This window comes from Balaenoptera ricei, chromosome 15 (genome assembly GCF_028023285.1).
Source record: "Balaenoptera ricei isolate mBalRic1 chromosome 15, mBalRic1.hap2, whole genome shotgun sequence".
Lineage (NCBI taxonomy): Eukaryota > Metazoa > Chordata > Mammalia > Artiodactyla > Balaenopteridae > Balaenoptera > Balaenoptera ricei.
The window spans coordinates 86,010,891-86,029,379 of record NC_082653.1 but is presented as its reverse complement, the minus strand read 5'-3'; the positions used below and the strand labels follow the sequence as shown (position 1 = coordinate 86,029,379).

Here is an 18,489-nt window from a genome sequence, read left to right as displayed (position 1 = left end):
GCCCAGCCTGTCCTCACGCCCCTCAGCACCTACTCACCCTCTGGTGTCTCAGTTTCAGATCATCATACACTGACTTCCTGTGGGATAAAGGACTTGGCTTTTCCTCCCACCCCATCGGCCCAACGAGATTGCATCAGAAGTGTTGGTTAGTGGCCTCAGTGCGGCTGTGTGATGGCCGCACTGCTCAGCCTCTCCCCGGCCTGTGCTCCCAGCAGTTACAGCGGCCCCTTCTCTGTTTGGTTAGATCTCCTGGTACCTGGGAAGACTGGCACATCCTTCCCATTTACGTCATCACCTGGAACCCAGGCCTCCTCCCGCCTGGCCCCGAGGTGCGGGGGGCGCCTCTGACCCTGGGATCGTCTTCCACACCATCCTGGGTATCCCCTCTCTCCCAGCTCCCCAGTCTTCCCTTTCCTGATCTGCTCCTTCCTTTTATTGGACAACATCTTCTAGTCCTGGGGAAGGGGACAGGAAAGGTAAATTTTTTAAAAAAAACTTCCACACCTGAAAATTATCATTATTCTCCATTCACACTAGGTAGATGGTTATCCTGGGTAGAGAGTTCTAGGTTGGAAACGTTTTTGCTCAGAATTGATGTCGCTTTCTACCTTCGAGTGTGTCTGTTAAGAAGTCTGATGCTCCTGTGATCCTGGCCCTTTTGTACACAGTGTGTCCCCCTGGGGGCGGAGGGTGGGCTTGGGTCTCCGGCATCCGCAGCACCGGCCCCGTCTCAGCGGGGTGCCTAGGAGGGGGCTGGACATTTAATGGGACCCTTTGGATCTGAAGACTCAGTTCCTACATTTCTAGGAAGTTACCTTCTTATTTCTGTGACGTTCTCTCCCCCTGCGTACTCTTCTTCTTTTCCCACCTTGCTCTTCCTCTGTCCGTCCCTTTCTCTTTTCTGCGTTCTGCTTTTCTCAAGTTTCTCCTTCCACCCTTTATTGAACTTTTATTTCTCCTCTTTTTAAAAATTGTAAGAGCATTTCCTTGTTCTCCAGATGTCCTCTTAATTGTGTCCTACTGTTGTGAATACAGCCTCTTCACCTCTTTGGGGCTGTGATCCTGCTTTGTTTTGCTTTCTCCCCGGCAACCCCCCTCCCCGCTGTCTGGCGTCCTCCGCGAGCCCCTCCTCTGTGTGTTCCCCGTGTCCTGTCTGGCCCAGCTGCCCTCCATCCAGGCAAACGAGGCACAGGGCCAGGGTGGAGGGGCCACGCTGCCCCCGCACCTGGGCGGCCCACGTTCCCACCTCCATTTCAGATCCATTCCCACTTCCTTTTTTTTTTTTAATTATAATTTTTTTCTGTTGAAAAGTCCTTCTACAGCTTGGAATCGATTTGAGGCAAATTGTGCCATAAGCAGATTTTCTTTAAGTGGCTGAAGCGCTTTATAAACAAGTAACACTGAAAGAAAATGTTTCTGGTGCGGGACCAGCAGGACTTCCTTCCCAGGAGGCTGGCTCGGGAGGGGCAGGACCCAGAGCCTCCCGCCTGCGCGCTTTGCTGAGGCCCAGGCGGAGCCGGACCGCCAGGCGTCTGAGCGGGGCAGCAAGGGCCACGCCGTGGGGACGGCAGGAGCCCGGACGAGGCTCAGCACGTCTCTGGGGACAGTGGCCTCTGGTCAGATCTGCTTTTCTCAGCTCAGGCTCTCACCCTCGTAGTGGGCGCTCTCACCCTCGTAGTGGGCCTGGGCGCTCTCTCTCCGTCAGGCTGCTGTGAATACAGGGTGCGGTGTGGTTCCAGGTGTGTCTTGAGCGGTCACAGGAGTCATGTTCTGGGCCTGGACTGTCCCAGGGCCTGGCACGTTTGTCCTGGTGAGACGGTGGCCCAGATGCAGGGCAGCTGCTGGCAGGACCGGCCAGCCATGAGCCATCTCCACTCCTGACCCGAAGCCCTTCTTGCCTGAACGGAAATGTGACTTAGGAATTGTTTTTCCGTAAAAGGGGGGTTGGGGGGGGTCAGTGACTGATGTCCTAAAGTGCGTCTTCCACGTCGTTCCCACTTGCAACCTCAAGGTGGGAAGAACGGTGTTTATCACGTGAGGTCGGGTAGTTCCAGGCTGCTTGGCCTCTGCTGCTTTACCCCGTCCACAAATCAGACTTCCCCCACCCCGGGCACTTGGGGGGCCCTGCAGCGGGCGGCTCTTTGCTGAAGCCTGGCGTCCCAGGGGGCCCGGCATTTCCTCTCCCCCGCCCCTCTAGAGAGGACGTGTGTGTTTATACTGTAGGAATCTTTCCTATTTTGCTGATCGTCAGGGACTTTGCAGAGGACTAGGAAACTCCCTCGGGGGACACTCAGTGTCTTGGTCGGTTTCCCCAGGGTGGGACACGCCCCCCAGACGCCCAGACCCCCCCGCCCCACACACACCCCCACGAGGCCCGCCTTTGACTTGCGTGTTCTCAGCCCAGAGACGTCCTGCTCACCTCCTTCCTCCTCTGCTCCTGCCCTCCGGACGTGTGACGCCAGGGCGGCGGGGTACCAGGCACAGCCCTCTGGGCCGAGGCCGGCCTGCAGTGACAGCTGAATGGGGTTTATTGAGGTCTGTGCGGCGGTGTGCACGAACGCACGTTCTCCAGGCCGGGCCTGCTGGGCCCTCGGCATCAGCGGTGCCCTGTCCCCGCGGACGCTTCCCCAGGAAGGGTTTGTCAGCACAAGCCTGCCACGTCGTAGAAAGTGGCGTGGAGGCTGCCCGGCCTCTCCTCCCGTTTGCGAGCCGGCCTTGCCAGCCCGCTGTTCATTATTTCCACTAGAAATCATTCTGTGGGGGATGACAGACTTTTCTCTGGGTTTTGCTTTTTGAGAGTTAGATATAAATTTCCTATGATCTTTTACAAAATATGGACTTGGGACAGACAGTGGATCCCCGGTGCCCAAGCCCAGAAGTCGCTGTCTGTCGTCTGCACTGGTCAGGGTGCCCCGTGGGTCACGGAGGTCAGATGTCAGCGAGGTTTTCCCAGATAAGCCCTGCACTGTCTGTTTCCACCAACCTGGACGTTTCCTGATCTGTCCTGAGGCCAGTGTGTTTCCGGGGGACGGTTCTCGCCCCCTGTGGTCAGAGCATGGGCCAGGCGTGGTGTTTCGGTTCACCTGTGTGCAAGTCCAGAAGGGGCGCTGAACGTGTCTGGGACTGGAGCTGGCGCACCGGCGCTTCCGTGCTGGCGCGTCCTGCAGCACCACGTCGTTGGAGGAAGCAGGGCAGAGAGGCTTCAGGAAGCCCCTCCCCCCAGCCCCCATCAGGGTTGCACCTTCATTGAGCCACTGTGTGCCATGGCATTTGGTTCCCGGATGGATGCATTTGGAAGACCTGACGCTGAGTGTGTGAGCATGTCACTAGTAAGACGCCTTCTCTCCCCTCCTGCCTTACTTTATAAGCTTGGGTTTTGTATGTTTCGTTCAAAATGAAATTCAGAAAGAGCTGCTTTTATTACTGCATCCTACCTTAACGGTTGTTGGTTAAAATTTCTATACTCACAGGACTTACTGTCTCCATGTTTGGGGAATCTAGTGGGGAGGAGAACAAGAATTCTCAAAAAAAAAAAAAAAAAAAGATTCCTTATAATTTCTACATAGATTGCAGATTCCTGACCAAAAAGGGGTAATTACCGACTGTAGCGGAATTCACCATTCATATCAACTGCCAGGTTCTTCCCAGTCTCAGTGTTTTATTTTTTCGTTCTTCCCTTCCCGTGTTTAGTAACTATCTCCTGAGCCCCTCCTTCAAAGCCACAGACGGCTGCCCCTTCGGAGGAGCTGGGCAGGGAAGCCAGTGATGGCAGCTCAGCCGGAGAGGAGGCGCTGCGTGTGCGTCCGGGAAAGTGGCACAAAGAGCTTTCACATGAGCTTGACTTGTGGGGATTTGGGGGGCGTCTTGTCATTTGGACAATGGCGGGACCGCCTGGGCGCGTTGGGAGAATGGAGGGCGACTTCCGGGGGTGCTGGTGGGTGCGGGCAGGCTGGCCTCAGCACTTACGGGGATAAGCGGAAGGAGGCCGGCAACCCCGGGCTCTCGGTCAGCTCTCAGCAGGGACACTTTTTACCTGGGTTTGGGACCCACTTTCAGAGCTTGTGTGGATTTTCTCGGAATACTTGTAACTTACGAGATCAAAATTGCGACATGGTTTGAAGACCGCAGCCCACCTTGTTAGCAGCGGGAACTGGGCCACGCCCGTGGCTGGCGGGCCCCGCTGTGCCAGCTGCAGGGCAGCGGGGACAGACCGCAGACAGCTCGGGCCGTGCGGGCTGAGACCCGGAGTTTCCCGCCCACGGATTGGCTTGCAGTTTCCAACCGGAGAGGAGCCCCCCCCCGCCCCCCCGCCCCGGAACCCGTGGGTTGAGGCGGCGACCTTGACGGTGGGCGCCACAGGCCTGGGAACTGGTCTGGGAGGCGGGCACTGTGCTTCCCCGCGTCCTGGCCTCTCCTCGGGCGCCATCGTGTGGCCGTCACCCGCCCAAGTCCCCTGGCCGCCCTCGGTGCGGTGTCAGGACAGTGGGTGTGGGGCAGTGCCATGAGCTCTGGCCCCCCGCGCCGTCCGGGGGTCCGGACATCCTGTAGCACCGGGCCTGCCTCCTCGGCTCAGGGTCAGAACTCAGGACGTGTCCTTTCTCTCCGCAGTGTCCCCAACTCCTGCCCGGCCAGCCCCCGAGGGGCCGGGTCCTCCGGCTACCGCTTCGTCCAGAACGTGACCTCGGACCTGCAGCTGGCGGCGGAGTTCGCCGCGAAGGCCGCCTCGGAGCAGCAGGCCGACGCGTCCGGAGGCGACAGCCCCAAGGTCTCAGCCCTCGGCGCGTTGGCCGGTGCCCGGGCGTGGGGTGCCGGCGTCCCTGCCCCTCCCTCCCTCGCCCTCCCCTCGTCCCGTCCACGGGGGCGGGATGGCTCCGAGCATAATTACAGTCTCTGAGAAGAATGTCAGACTTCTGCCTTACAGCTTTGTCTTAGTTCGTTCCCATCTGACAACTGTTTTTAAATCAATTTGCAGAGGAGGTGAGAAATTTCAGAATTAAACTATGAATAAACCTAATTTTTACCCCCATGAGGGAGACACAGCTCTTCCTAGCTTAAACCACGTGGATTAAACAAGAGGAGGTCGTGGGGATTGGTTTTAGCGGAGACCCTGCAAATCCGCGCCCTCGTTGGAGGGTTTTCTCCATGAGCAGGTGGCCTGGCGGGGGGTCGGACCGGAAGCGTCTTTCCGGGCTAACCCCACACTGGCTGTGTCCTCAGGACGAGTCGAAGCCGCCGTACTCCTACGCACAACTGATCGTGCAGGCCATCTCCTCGGCGCAGGACCGGCAGCTGACGCTGAGCGGCATCTATGCGCACATCACGAAGCATTACCCGTACTACCGGACAGCCGACAAGGGCTGGCAGGTGCGGCGCGCCTGGGCCCCGACTTTACGAGCCCCGGGGGCTGGGGGCTCGTTCCCCGGACGGCCGCGCCGTGTCCAGAGTGAGCACCCCCTGGGGCCCGGAAACGTTCCCACGCTCGGTGCGCCGGCGTCTCCTGCGCCAACACGCTGTCCCTGCTCTTTCCAGACGGTTTCTTGTGTGGGTTCACAAGACCGTCGCCGGCCTTGGCCACAGCCAGCACGTCACAGCCGCTCAGGTCTCCTCCGTGGCCACTCTGTCCCGTTGGCTAGTTGGTTCAGTACGAGCTCTGAGCTGGGCGTCTCCCAGGCCAGGGCTTGTCCTTCTGTTTCGCTTCCTGTATAAGGGGTGGTCGTGAGCCTGTGCTGAGTTTTCACAAGAAAAACCACGGTGAAACCCCTGTCCTTCCCGAGTGAGCCACCCCCCGCCCCCGAGGAGACTTCTCCGGCCCAGACCCGGGGCCGTGGTCTCCCAGCTGCTGTGCTCAGGTCTGACCCACCGTGACCAGTGACTCTCTCTGCTTTGCCCACAGAATTCCATCCGCCACAACCTCTCTCTGAACCGCTACTTCATTAAGGTCCCTCGCTCCCAGGAGGAGCCCGGGAAGGGGTCCTTTTGGCGGATAGACCCCGCCTCCGAGGCCAAGCTCGTGGAGCAGGCGTTCCGGAAACGGAGGCAGCGGGGCGTCTCCTGCTTCCGCACCCCCTTCGGGCCGCTGTCGTCCAGGTAAGTCCCCGCCCCACCGCCCCCGGGGGCCGTGGCCACTCAAACCTCCTCACTGGTTTTTGGAGAGACCGGCTCAGGCCCGGCCAGCCCTGCGGTAGGCAGTGAGCAGGCACGGCAGCTGGTCCTCCACGTCGGTTCTCGGACGCTGGGCTGACGTGCAGTGGGAATGGGGGGAAACGGAGGAACAGAGGCGGACGAGGGCCCCCTCCTGCTCATCTGACTCGACCACCTCTTACAGGCCCTGTCTCCAAGGAAGGCCCCCTTCTGAGGCCCTGGAGGGTAGGACCCCAGCATGTCTTTGGGGGACACAGTTCAACCCCGTGACCAACACTGCTTGTCACGTGTAGACAAGCCTGCCGGCCAGCTGGGAATAGTGACTGGGCCTGCGCTGTGTGTCCAGCGCTGCCCAGGGAACCCCCGTAAAGAGTGTCCGTAAGGGGGCCCGTCCTCAAGGTCACACTGGTCGTTGGGAACCTGTTCTTGTGCTGGTAGAACTTGCATTGGGGCGGGTGGGGCTCGGGAAGGGAGCCCCCAGGCCAGGAGGAGAGCTCAGCCAAAGCTTGGTATGCGCCACGTCTCAGGGAGAGAAGGCAGGGGTGCCTGTGCTGGGGATGGAGGAGCAAAGCCGGATTAGACAGGCCCCGATGGGAGTTCGGACCCTCACGGTGAGAGTCAGGGCCGTCACAGACGCGAGGACTGGAGAGTGACCCGGTGGCTGCCAGGTTGAGCGTCAGACCAGTCAGATGAGGCGGCTAGGCCTGGGTCGGGGACGGTCTTGCTGTCCAGCCCATCCCGGCAATGCTCTGGGCAGGAGCTGGGCAAGGTGCTCGATTTTAGAGCCAGGCGAAGTGTTCTGTGGATTATTATCTGTGCGAGACAAAACGGCTGGGTTCCCAACATGTGCTTTGCTCTCCGGGTGTCAATTTGTCCAGGGGGAGGTTGGTGCCCATCCCAGCAAAGCTGCTGTTTTTCACCCAGAAGCCCGAGCCGCTTTCCTGGGAGGCTGGCCCGGGCCTTCAGGAGGTAAACGCTCTGGATCGTGGCCTTCGCTGGGCCTTTAAACGCTGGGTGATGTTACGTGTACCGGGTGGAGTGCCAGGGTCGGAAGTCCCTCGCGAGGACGGAGAAGCATCAGGAAAAGTTGGGCAAAGGCAGCGTGTAGGGCACGGGTGTTGAGACGTCTCCCGTTCTGATAAGTGCCGTCTTCGTTTCTTGTCGTACGTACTCACTGCTGTGGTCCTGTCTCCCCCCTCCTAGGAGCGCCCCAGCTTCACCCACCCACCCCGGGCTCATGTCCCCGCGTTCCAGTGGCCTGCAGACTCCAGAGTGCCTGTCCCGGGAGGGCTCACCCATTCCGCATGACCCTGACTTTGGGGCAAAGTTAGCTTCTGTTCCCGAGTATCGGTATTCCCAAAGCGCACCCGGTAAGAAGGGTCTTGTCCTCTGGTCTGATGTGGCGGAACTCGGAGCCGCGCCCCACCCAGGAAGGGAGCACGCGGGGGTCTCCGCTGACCCGCGTCCTCCTCCGCAGGCTCTCCCGTCAGCGCCCAGCCGGTGATCATGGCCGTGCCGCCCCGACCGCCCAATCTGGTGGCCAAGCCCGTGGCCTACATGCCGGCTTCCCTAGTGACGGCCCAGCAGCCCTCGGGCCACGCCATCCACGTGGTGCAGCAGGCGCCCCCTGTCACCATGCTCAGGGTGGTCACCACCTCCGCCAGCTCTGCCAACGGATACATCCTCGCCAGCCAGGCCTCGGCGGGGGGCGCCCACGAAGCGGCGGGCACGGCCGTGCTGGACCTGGGCAGCGAGGCGAGAGGTAACATCGCCAAGCGGTCCCTCGGCGGGGACGTGGGTCTCCAGAAGGTGGAGCCGTCAGCTTGGGCCAGGGGGGCTGCAGAGCCCAGGCGTGGGGCACAGGCTATTCTGGGCGACAGTGGCTCCCGGGCTGCGGCCGCTCCTCCCCACTCCTGTTTTTGGGGAAGCGCGTCCTATGAAGCAGCACTGATTATCCTCTGCAACGCTGTTCCCTGTGTGCAGCACCTCACATGCCCAGCGCCCCCAGCTGCCCCTGAACTAGGTACGGGGACTCAGATTGGAGTTGGAGGAAGAGTCCTGTAGAACCCCCAGCAGGGGTCCTTAGAAGGCATTCAAAGTAAAAAAACAAAGTCCTGAGTTAGAAATCTGGGTCCCAGGGAATTAATGAGGTAAATGTTGAAAATGCAACCAGTGCTGTCAGAGACCCTCGAGGGAACGCTTTTGCATGAAGCAGCCTCCTACTGACCGCTGATGGCTGATCTCAGCGGCTACGTCTTCTGTAACACCGTCCCAACGACACATGCGCTTTGGGAAAAGAAAACTAAGTTATGGCTCCAAGTGCAAGTCCTTTCATTCCAAGTAATACACTTTTTCTCTTAGATTAAACTTGCTTTGGTTAAAGTGCAAGGTATTTAAATTTTTTCCTAAAGCCCTATTGCTTGTTTTTCTCTTGTTTCAAAATATTCCATCACTGGAAGTTTTCTGTTGAGAACCAGGGTCTTTTCCCAGTGTCCCTGCTTCAGTGCCCCCCTCCCCACGTGGACAGGCTCAGGCTGAGACGCCTGTGAGTGCCACCGCGGGTGCCATGAATGTGGCTCTGACGCACGCTGTCCCCGCAGGCTTGGAAGAGAAGCCCACCATCGCGTTTGCCACCATCCCTGCCGCCAGCCGAGTGATCCAGACGGTGGCCAGCCAGATGGCCCCAGGGGTCCCCGGACACACGGTCACCATCCTGCAGCCGGCCACACCGGTGACCATCGGGCAGCACCACCTTCCGGTCCGGGCTGTCACTCAGAACGGCAAGCACACCGTCCCCACGAGTAGTCTAGCCGGCAGCGCTTACGGTGAGGCCCTGCCCGGCGTCCACTTCCTGGCCTTAAGCTCTGGGGTCTGACCAGGGTCAGTGCAGCAAGAACGTTTTCCCAGTTAATGCGGTCATCCATTCGGGGTATTGAGCACCTGCTATGTGCCAGGCACTGGGGTGCGATGCCAGGGTAGCCCCGAGGGAGCAGGCAAAATCCCCAGGTCACGGAGCTCATGCCCTGCTAGGGGGATAGAGGTCGGAGAGGGAAGTGAAACGGCACTGGCGCCCTGAGCGCCACGCAGGAGGGTGTGGGGAGGTCTGGGGGGAGAGAGCTCCATGGTGCGGGCAGGCCCTGCCGGAGGGGAGGCGGGAGCCAGCGGGGTGTCTAGAGGGACCCACAGCACACAAGCAGCGGCATGAGGAGGAGACAGGGACGGAGGCCCCTGGGGCGGGGAGTGGGCCGGGGTCCGGGAGGGGCTGGCGGCCAAGTGCTGCCGCTGGCTTTACCCAGAGGCGCCCGGCGTGCCAGGCAGCTGGGCCCCTACGTCCCTTGGCCCTCGTGTGGCCACGCAGGACAGACGAGCGCTGCTCCCAGCCGGCCTCCCAACGTGACTCTTTCTCCTCCGCCCTAGCCCTCGCCAGCCCCCTGCAGCTCCTCGCGGCTCAGGCTAGCTCGTCCACCCCGGTGGTGGTCACGCGTGTGCGCGAGGTGGGGCCTGAGGAGCCGGCAGCAGCGGCGGCCCCCAGCACCGCCGCCACCGCCCCCTCCGCTTCGCCCCCCGGGGAACCCGAGGTCAAGAGGTCCCGAGTGGAGGAGCCCCTGGGGACCGTGACCACGCAGGCCGGGGCGATTGCGGCTGCCGGCCCACAGGGCCCCGGGACCGGGGAGTGACGTCGCCCGCGTGGAGGTGGAGCGGGACACACGCCAGAAGGAGTTCCGGAGCTGGGCCGAGGCGGCCGACACCACCGCCCCTCGGGACCGAGATGAGGGGGCTCCACGCGGACCGCGCTCGGTGCCACACGGGCAGGACTTCTCCGTCCACGTGCACCCGGACACACGCATCCTCCCGGCCTCTTGTCTCCTGCCCCCGCTCTGGTTTAAGACAAAAACCCATAAACATGTTCAGACAGCTGATTGTACGGTTCTGGGAATTCTTTGTTTTCGTTTCCTTCTCCCCCGGCAGCACCTTTTCTCCCCGTGCCTTTCGTCAAGGGCGTGGGGAGAAGGTTGTAGCCCAGCGTCTCCGGGAACACGTCCCGGCGGCCCCGACCCCGCACAGGAGCCAGGCTCCCAGAGCAGCCTTCGCCCCGAGGACGAGACAGAGACGCAGCCTGGTGCGGACGGGCCTCCGAAGGAGAGCACGGGCCTGGGGATCCAGCCCTGTTTGCAAGAGATTGGAAAGAGGCGAGAGAAAGGCAGCACCGCCGGATTTCAGACTGTCCTATGGTTTCTTCTTCTAAAAGCGACATAGAAGGTATTGGCATTAATGGGACGGAGGGAAGGCGCCTGGTTTGGCTTTGGGCCCCAGGTGTTTCTGGTTTTGCCGAAACACGGAATTCAGGCTTCATCGTCAACCTGAGACAGACACAGAAGGGATCATCTGTTTTTGCGGTTTTCATCTGTAGACAGTTTAGCAGCTGTAGGTCTGGGCTTCTTACTGGCATTAATCCCACGGAGAGTAAACTTGCCGCTCTGTCTGTTAACTTCAAGAAAGACTGACGGCCTCCCGGACTGGTGTTCAAGGCAGAAAGCTGTTCACACGAAAGACCCACCTGAGCCAGCGGCCGCAGCATCTGGCCTGCGTCCCGGCCACACGGGGGACACGCGGCCACTGGTCCTCGGGGGAAGGAGGTGGCCGCTCGACAGGAGGACTGTCACGTCGAGTGGCCCCCGTTTCCCTGTGGCTCTGATGGCCGGCTGCCACGCGGCCGCTCACCAGGCTTTATCACCAGGTTCCAGTGTCTTCACCGCCCGACAGCCTGCCTGGCATTTCCCATCGGAACCGTGTCTGCTGCCCGCAGCGCCAGAGGCCCTGGGCTCGGCCCGCAGCTCTCGCCGGCTCGGTGGGACCCCCTGCGCCCCCCGGAGACGTGAGCAGAGCAGGGGGAGCCTGTAGTCCTTCAGCTTCTCTGGGAGAACGTTCTCAGGAAATGTTAAGCACGTCTCTGTGAAAAGTGGCTTTAAACTTGGCCTGGCGCCCCGCGTCGGCCCTTCCGCACGAGCTCCGGGGGCCCCGGCGGAAACGGTTCCTCCCTTATGACGCGCCGTCCGCATCAGTGCCCCGACGGCAGCGCCGCCGCAGGGCCAGGCGTGGCCAGGTGCTCTCGCTGTCGCGGTTGTCCCTGCACGCCCGGCCCGGGAAACGCCTGGTCCGGCATCCGCGGCACTGAACCCCACGTGGGAAGGATTTCTCCTGTGACGCGGCCAAGACGGGGAGGGGGTGGCGCCTCGGCCCTGTTCCCGCCCGGTGGTGAGAGGCGCTCACGCCCCGCTGACGTTCTGTGTTGTGTCGCGTGGACTGTCTTTGGCCTCGTCTGGTGTGTGTGGTCGAGTGTGAGAGCGAGTGAGGCCGAGGCGGTCGCCCCGACACCGGTGGCCTGGCCCCTGTGGGTCCTCGGCCAGGGCTCCGGGGCGGCCATCGCTTCCTTCCCCTTCGTTGCTGCTCGGTCCCGGGGCCGCACAGGCCTCCCGCAGGGGCTTTTTGCTCACGGGCTGTCCTCGATGCCACAGGCTCGCCTCCTCGGGAGAGCTGGCGCCACCCACGGAGGACAGGTGCCCAGGACAGCTGAGGCCACAGGACGCCCTCAGCTCCGGGCCTCGCTGCCTGGTCTGGCCAGTCTGGCCCTGACCCTGCGCTTTCCTGACTCCTGAGGTTCTTTGGTTTCTGTCTGTTATCAGCGGCGACCCCACTGTTTATTCTGGCCGTGGTTCAGGGAGAAGGGAGTGGAGGGGGGTGACTGGAACCGGAAGGGAGACAGGACAGGGTATCCTTCGGTGACATTCTGCCACGTGGAGAGCTTGTGCCTTTTTAGCTCCTTCTGGGAAGGAGAAGAAGGGACCCTGTGGAGCCCGGCCTCGGGGGACCTGCCACTCCAGGTTCACGGTATGCTTCCGGATGGGCCTTTGGTCACCTGACCAGATGGCATGCGTGGCTCCCGCCAGCACTTGCCCTGGGGCTGGTAGCCAGGAGGCCCAGGAGTGGCCAGCTCCCCAAGGAAGACGCACGTGGCGGCCAGCAGGATCGCCGATGTCCTCAGATGGTTCCACACCCCCTCCCCCCGCCAAGCCCGCCCACGGGAGCAAGAGCTCCAGGCCAGAGTGACCAGGAGAACCCCCGCCCTCGGGGCCTGGCAGCCATGACCCGCCGCCGCCCGCAAGCATGGGTGTGGCACGCGGGCTGACCCAGCCGAGGCTGGGAAAATGAGCGCAAGTAAGTCGACCTGGCCTGATGCTCGCGTCACTGCAGCCTCAGGGCACCCAGGGGCTGGAATTCGCGCCAGGCGGGTGCGGCTCGGGGCAGGGCACTTGGGCCCCTGTTGTCACAGTGGCTCCCTCTCTATCCGGGTACCTGGGTCCACCTGTCCGGCTGTGCTGGACGAGTCATCGCCTTTACCAGTGCCAGATACAGGAAAACACGCTCTCTGCACAGGAAGGAAGTCACGAAAATCACTGCTCTTAAGCAGTTGAGCATCTCCCCCAAGACAGTTGGGTCCAGCGTCGGAAGTGGGAAGGGCTGCACCTAGGAGCTCATCAGCTGCCCCGGAGTGGACACCGAGGGTCCCTCGTCCGCCATCTGCAGCTTTCTCTGCACGCGAAGCTCCCAGTCACACAGCGCTGTCGAGGGCAGAACCTGTGATCAGTGGTCAGTCTATCCAGCTTCACTTCTTAGGTCCGTAAAGGGTACACAGCCTGCATTTCCCGTGAGATCAGAGTCGTGCTTGTTGTGGGGGGGGGGGCTCCCTAGGCCGGACGCCGTCGTCTCTGACTCGCTCGCTGCAGGGGGGCCCTCGGTCTCCCTCCCGGGGCCTGGTTGGTTCATGTTTGGGGCTTGCTGTTTGTGGGAGTTTGGTGAAAGTGGATTCCTGAGTTGCTAAACGCTCATCGGTGATTCTCAAGCTGGAAGGGAATGGGTTTGTGGGGGGCCCCCGGGCTGCCTGGCCCCTTTTCTGGACCTCACTGGCCCTGGCGAAGGACTAGTTCAAGGTCGCAGACATCGTTCAGCTAATGCGCTTACTTCCTCTAAAGGTAGCTCTGCGTGGACCATTCAGAGTGAGTTGTGCATCTCCTCGGGCGTGTTGTGAGATCTCTGTAGACAGAAACCCCTTTCTTTGGCCGCTTGGAGTTCAGAAGGAGGAGAAAGACTGTTTTTTTTGGCTTTTTACTTTGGTCAGTTTCTTCCTTTATGCAGACAAAGAACAGACCAAATGTGAGAGCATGTTAGAGAAGAGAGGTTTGTTCGCGGGGCTTTTAGGGGTTAGACTTACGTACAGTTGATGCAGGGGAATGAGCTGTTTTTCTCCAGAAGCCTCAGGTTCTGCTCTGCCCTGGGATGGCTTCATCTGGGATGAGGGACTGTCGTGCCCCCGGGAACGGGCTTCGGGCGCCACGGACCATGCGGCCGCCCCTTGCTTCAGTGCCGAGTAAACAGTGCGTGGCTTGTTCTAGAATAAGTTACCCAAAATGATCATGAGGCTCTGCAAGTAGAAATGGCCAGAGTTGCTAAACCGAGGCCCCGTCCCCGCATGGCTGACAGTGAAAGTGGCTTCTCCACGGCTGCTCGAAGCTGCCCTCGTGATACCTCTGCCAGAGACGATGGTGTTTAATAAAAGCACCATTTAAACCGTTCACACGTGCTGCTGTAAAGGTGGGAGGGCCCGAGAGGGAGGGAGGGAGGCCCGGGGCTGGGGTGCGGTGGGCACAGCAGTGGTTTCTCTGCGTGGTCCTCAGGTTGCTTCCCCGTGTTTTAGAAACTACTCTCATCTCACAGGTTCCTTTCTCGAGGCCTTGTTTCCCACGTTAGGGTTCAAAATGCTCAGGACACAGCTCTCGCCATTGCGTGTGTACCCGCCCTTCCTGCCGGGGCCCCGCTTCTCGCATTTTCTTTTACTACCAGAAGCTGCTCCCTCTGGGTCCAAGGGCGGCAGGTCTGGGCCCAACGCCTGCAGGTGTCCTCGGCCATCGGTAACCACGCGGCCCCTCGGGTGACCTTGTCCGACTGTGAGGGTCTCTGCGGAGAGCGGCCGCCCACTCTGTCCAGCCCCGGAGTCACAGCCGCTCTGCAGTGCGGGGTGTGTGACACACCACCAGCATTTCCTCCAAACGGAAATAGAAAACGGGCCGTCTGCCAAGTGTGTTTAGGGAAAGTAGTTTTGCTCTTACGCTGCAAAGAAAGGACGGTCACTTGCCGAGTTGTCGTGCCCCCAGCACCGCCGGGCTGTCGGGGGCGTCTCTGCGGAAGGCCTCCCAGCCGGGCTCAGGCCGCACGCAGCTCAGCCCTGCCTCCGCAGGGACGGTCCCCTCCTGCCATCAGACCGCGTCCTGCTGCACCACCGTCGCCCCCCCACCCCCCACCCCCGCCTGCCCCGGGGACACAGGGCGACTCAGCAGAGGACAGAGGTTGGAAAGGTTCGTGCCTCTAGGTGTGCCGAGACCCCCGTGTCCCCATCACATCCGAGTGGGTGTCTGAGCAGCCGCTGTGGGAGGTCCGATCTGTCGGGGAAACTGTCCCTGTTCCCGCCCTGAGCAGCACGGTGACCCGGCCGCCCGCTGACGGGAGGCCTCCTGCAGACTGACCGCGGACCAGGAGCAGGGCGCTTGTGCTGTGTTTTCACGCGGGGCTGGAATGAAGAACTCTCCTTCGGGCGAGCGGGCCTCAGGATCCTCGGTGTCTTTTCCTTTCCCTAACGGTTTTCGCTGCTCAGTGTTTTAGAAGAGTGAAGGCAGCAGTCACTTTGTTTCTAGGCTTCTTTCTTTCTCTCCAGGGAGGAGCCCCACTCAGAGGATTTCATTCATTCCTTGTACCTGCTTATCATGCTGGTAGCGATTGGGAAGAGGTCGAGAGAAGACAAAGCAGACACGCTTCTCTACCTGGGCTGACGTGACAAAAGCTGGCTGTACGGGGCCCGCACCCCCGGCCGGATGAGCCAGGGTGTCTTCAGTTTATGCCTCCGGGTTTTAGTCTCCCTTTCGCTTCCAAGGGAGACGTGAGAGGTCTCCAAACTACTCTCGCCTTTTTGCCCAAACCCAGTTATTTTAAGAGTCAAGATAGAATTGGAAGAATTCTAGTTCATTATTCTTTATTTGAGAATCTTTTCCGGAATCGTTGGCTCATTTGATTCGTCCAGATATTTATTGGTGGTTTACTCTGTGTCAGAAACAGTAAAAAGTGCAGGGGAGGCCAGACCCGAGAGGGACATGGCCATTTAGACCTGCAACCCCCCCGGGGTTAACGTTCCAGTGGTCTGACACTTTAAAAAGATTCTGTGCTTCCTGTGTAAAGGTTTTCTTACCCGCAGTAATAGGACTTGTTCCTCTGAGCTGTTGCCCAGAGCCACGAGGAGCGCTGTGACCTGTCCCCAAATTCTGAACGTATTGGCTGAGCTGGAAGGAGGCCTGTGACTCTGAAATGGATTTTTTGTGCATGAAGTTAACTGGCCTAAAGGGGATTGAACTACACCTGTGGCCTCTTAGGATCTTAGCCTCTAAATTTCTGGGTTAACTGGTCCAAAAAATTTTTTTTAATAAGTAAAAAATAGGATTTAAAACTCCAACACTTTAAGTTTGGCCCTTACCTCCTCCCCTCCCAGCTTCCTTTCAGGAAGGGCTTTCTGAATACCTGGTAGCCCAGAACTGACCTGGCTCGATTTCTAGCTCAGGACGGGGATCTGGGAGGAAAGAAGAAAGTGTGTCCCTGCTCGTGGCTTACACTCAGACCCTGACCTTGGGCAGCTTGGCGCACGTGGGGGAGGGTTAAACCCAGCACGGATTGTTCCTTCTTATCTGACTGAGAATTCTCCTGTAAAGATCATTTGGGGGGGGGCGGGTGCTGTTAGGGGCGTGTCTGTGTGTGAGTGGTTTTTTTTGTTTTTTTAATGGTGGCTGTCTAGAGTATTTTTCACAATATGTTTAATCATCAGTGCTTTAAAAAGTGGTGGTATCCTGTAGAGTGAATTAGGTCCCAGAGCGCTGGATGGGAAGCTGAGGTCACGTCACGTGGCCGTGTTTCACCACCTGTGAGTGTGATGGGGCCTGTGGGACACCCAGGAGGGTCGGCACAAACCCCGTCACGGGGACGAGAGGACGGGGCGGGGCCCACCGCAGCTGGGCCGGCCTGCGTTTTCATTTCAAATGGGATACAGTATTTTTTTAATAAGGAGCCATACTTTTTTTTTTTTTTAAAGTTTGAGATCTGAATGTGATTTCTAATTGTACCAGACGTTAATGTTTTAAAGCTATAACAAAGTTTAAAATTTCTACTTTTTGTTTCTCATTTATTTTAACTGTTCTTTTATCTATTAAATTGTTGTATGTGGATGGGGAAGTTTTGTTTCTCCTCTTAGCATTTGTTTCTATAACCAGAAATAAAATTATATATTAAAGAAACGACACCGGGCTCTGTGTGGTCTTGGGAGCGGCAGCTCCGCCCCCTCAGCTGCGGGGAAATCGCCGCCTGCTCTCTTCGTGGCGCTGCTGGATTGACAGTCACCGGAAGGGGGCGCTTGGGCGTTTGTGCCGCAGACTGGCTCTGACCCGGGGTTTGTCACAAATCCATCATCTTCAAGGTTCCCTCTGTTTGTGCGTGGGACTCATCCCCTCGTTCAGCTGATAACGTGCCTTTTTCAGATTTCACAGTGGTCCACGGTGCTAAGGTTTGAGCACTTCTCTTCCTCCCTCTGGTGCTCCATCACCGCTCCAGCTGAAGCCTTCATACAACAGTAACAGATTAATCACAGGTTAGGATTTTAGCTAGAGAGCAAGCAAGAGTGAGAATAATGAGTTTTAGGAGCTACATTGGCTAATTAGCATCTTTTTTTTTTTTTTTTTTTTACAATTTCCTCATTTATTTATTTATTTTTGGCTGCGTTGGGTCTTCGTTGCTGCACGCGGGCTTTCTCTAGTTGCGGCAAGCGGGGGGATACTCTTCGTTGCGGTGTGCAGGCTTCTCATTGTGGTGGCTTCTCGTTGTGGAGCACGGGCTCTAGGCGTGTGGGTTTCAGTAGTTGTGGCTTGTGGGCTCAGTATTTGTGGCTCGCGGGCTCTAGAGCACAGGTTCAGTAGTTGTGGCTCGCAGGCTTAGTTGCTCCGTGGCATGTGGGATCTTCCCGGACCAGGGCTCGAACCTGTGTCCCCTGCATTGGCAGGCGGATTCTTAACCACTGCGCTACCAGGGAAGTCCCTAATTAGCAGTTTTTTAACTAAGTTTTTTTTTAAATTTATTTATTTATTTTATTTACGGCTGTGTTGGGTCTTTGTTTCTCTACGAGGGCTTTCTCTAGTTGTGGCAAGCGGGGGCCACTCTTCATCGCGGTGCGCGGGCCTCTCACTATCGCGGCCTCTCTTGTGGAGCACAGGCTCCAGACGCGCAGGCTCAGTAGTTGTGGCTCACGGGCCCAGTTGCTCCGCGGCATGTGGGATCCTCCCAGACCAGGGCTCGAACCCGTGTCCCCTGCATTGGCAGGCAGATTCTCAACCACTGCGCCACCAGGGAAGCCCCGTTTAAGTTTTCTAAGTTTGTTTTTGATTAAGACAATCATTTCTCACTAGTAAGACCTTAAAATAGCATTTTACACAAATGTACATTTTGTAAGAAATAGTCAAGTATTACCCTTGGTAATATCACTTGGGGTGTGTGTGTGAGTGTGTGAGAGCACATAGTTCTCAATGAAAGCTAAGCTGCCCTATGAACCTGGGTGAGTACCAAAGACAAGTGAGTGCATATCCCCACCAAAAGCCAGCTTGTGCATCGCAGCTGAAATTTGGAAACAAAACAAATATTCCTCAAGAGTAGAATGGAGAAGTTGTGGTAAACTCATACAGTCACACACTGATTAGTACACGGCAGTAAGAGCTGCTGTCATCCTACAACACAGATGAGCCTCACGGCATCACCGTGAAGGCAAAATGCAGTACTGTGGGTTCCATTTGTATGAAGTGTAAAAGGAGGCAAACCTGATCTCTGGTGATGAGAGCGAGGCTAGCGGCTGCCTCTGGGGAGGGGAGTGGGTGTGGACTGTGGGGTACGGGGAGCCAGCGGGGAGGGGGAGGCGTCCTGAATCCTGAATCCTGGCCATGGCCGCTCAGGTTTACAGCAGCGTGTGCTGGCGCCAGCTTGCGAGAGCTGCATGTCCAATTTTCAGGAATTCTGAGAGCTGTTCACCAAAGCCATTTTTTAAATTTTAGTTACATAAACTTAATAACGTGAAAAATTACATTAAGACCCAAGGTAATAAATACTCAATTCACAGCTTACTATTATTTTACTATTACCGAAGCTCTGGAGGTTGTTCGCGTGGATTGGGCCTGCGTGGTGAACAGACTGTCCAATGGGGCGCTGCTTGCCGTG

General features: G+C 58.5%; 1 protein-coding gene across 2 annotated transcripts in view; it reads left to right on the top strand.

Moving 5' to 3' along the window:
• The window catches only part of FOXK1 (forkhead box K1), a 66,468-nt gene extending 49,936 nt beyond the window's left edge, over positions 1 to 16,532 (top strand). Inside the window, exons 3-10 of one of the 2 annotated variants that reach the window (XR_009497463.1) lie at positions 4,609 to 4,765; positions 5,218 to 5,364; positions 5,894 to 6,087; positions 7,345 to 7,511; positions 7,619 to 7,903; positions 8,742 to 8,966; positions 9,559 to 10,401; positions 10,638 to 16,532. Coding sequence is in view for 1 of the 2 variants with exons in the window: in XM_059895841.1 (XP_059751824.1) it covers positions 4,609 to 4,765; positions 5,218 to 5,364; positions 5,894 to 6,087; positions 7,345 to 7,511; positions 7,619 to 7,903; positions 8,742 to 8,966; positions 9,559 to 9,818 (1,435 nt within the window). In the remaining variant the exon portion in view is untranslated. Of the gene's footprint in view, positions 1 to 4,608; positions 4,766 to 5,217; positions 5,365 to 5,893; positions 6,088 to 7,344; positions 7,512 to 7,618; positions 7,904 to 8,741; positions 8,967 to 9,558 lie in introns of both variants that reach the window. The other variant, XM_059895841.1, reaches the window with a different exon arrangement.
• The last annotated feature ends 1,957 nt before the right edge of the window (positions 16,533 to 18,489 follow it).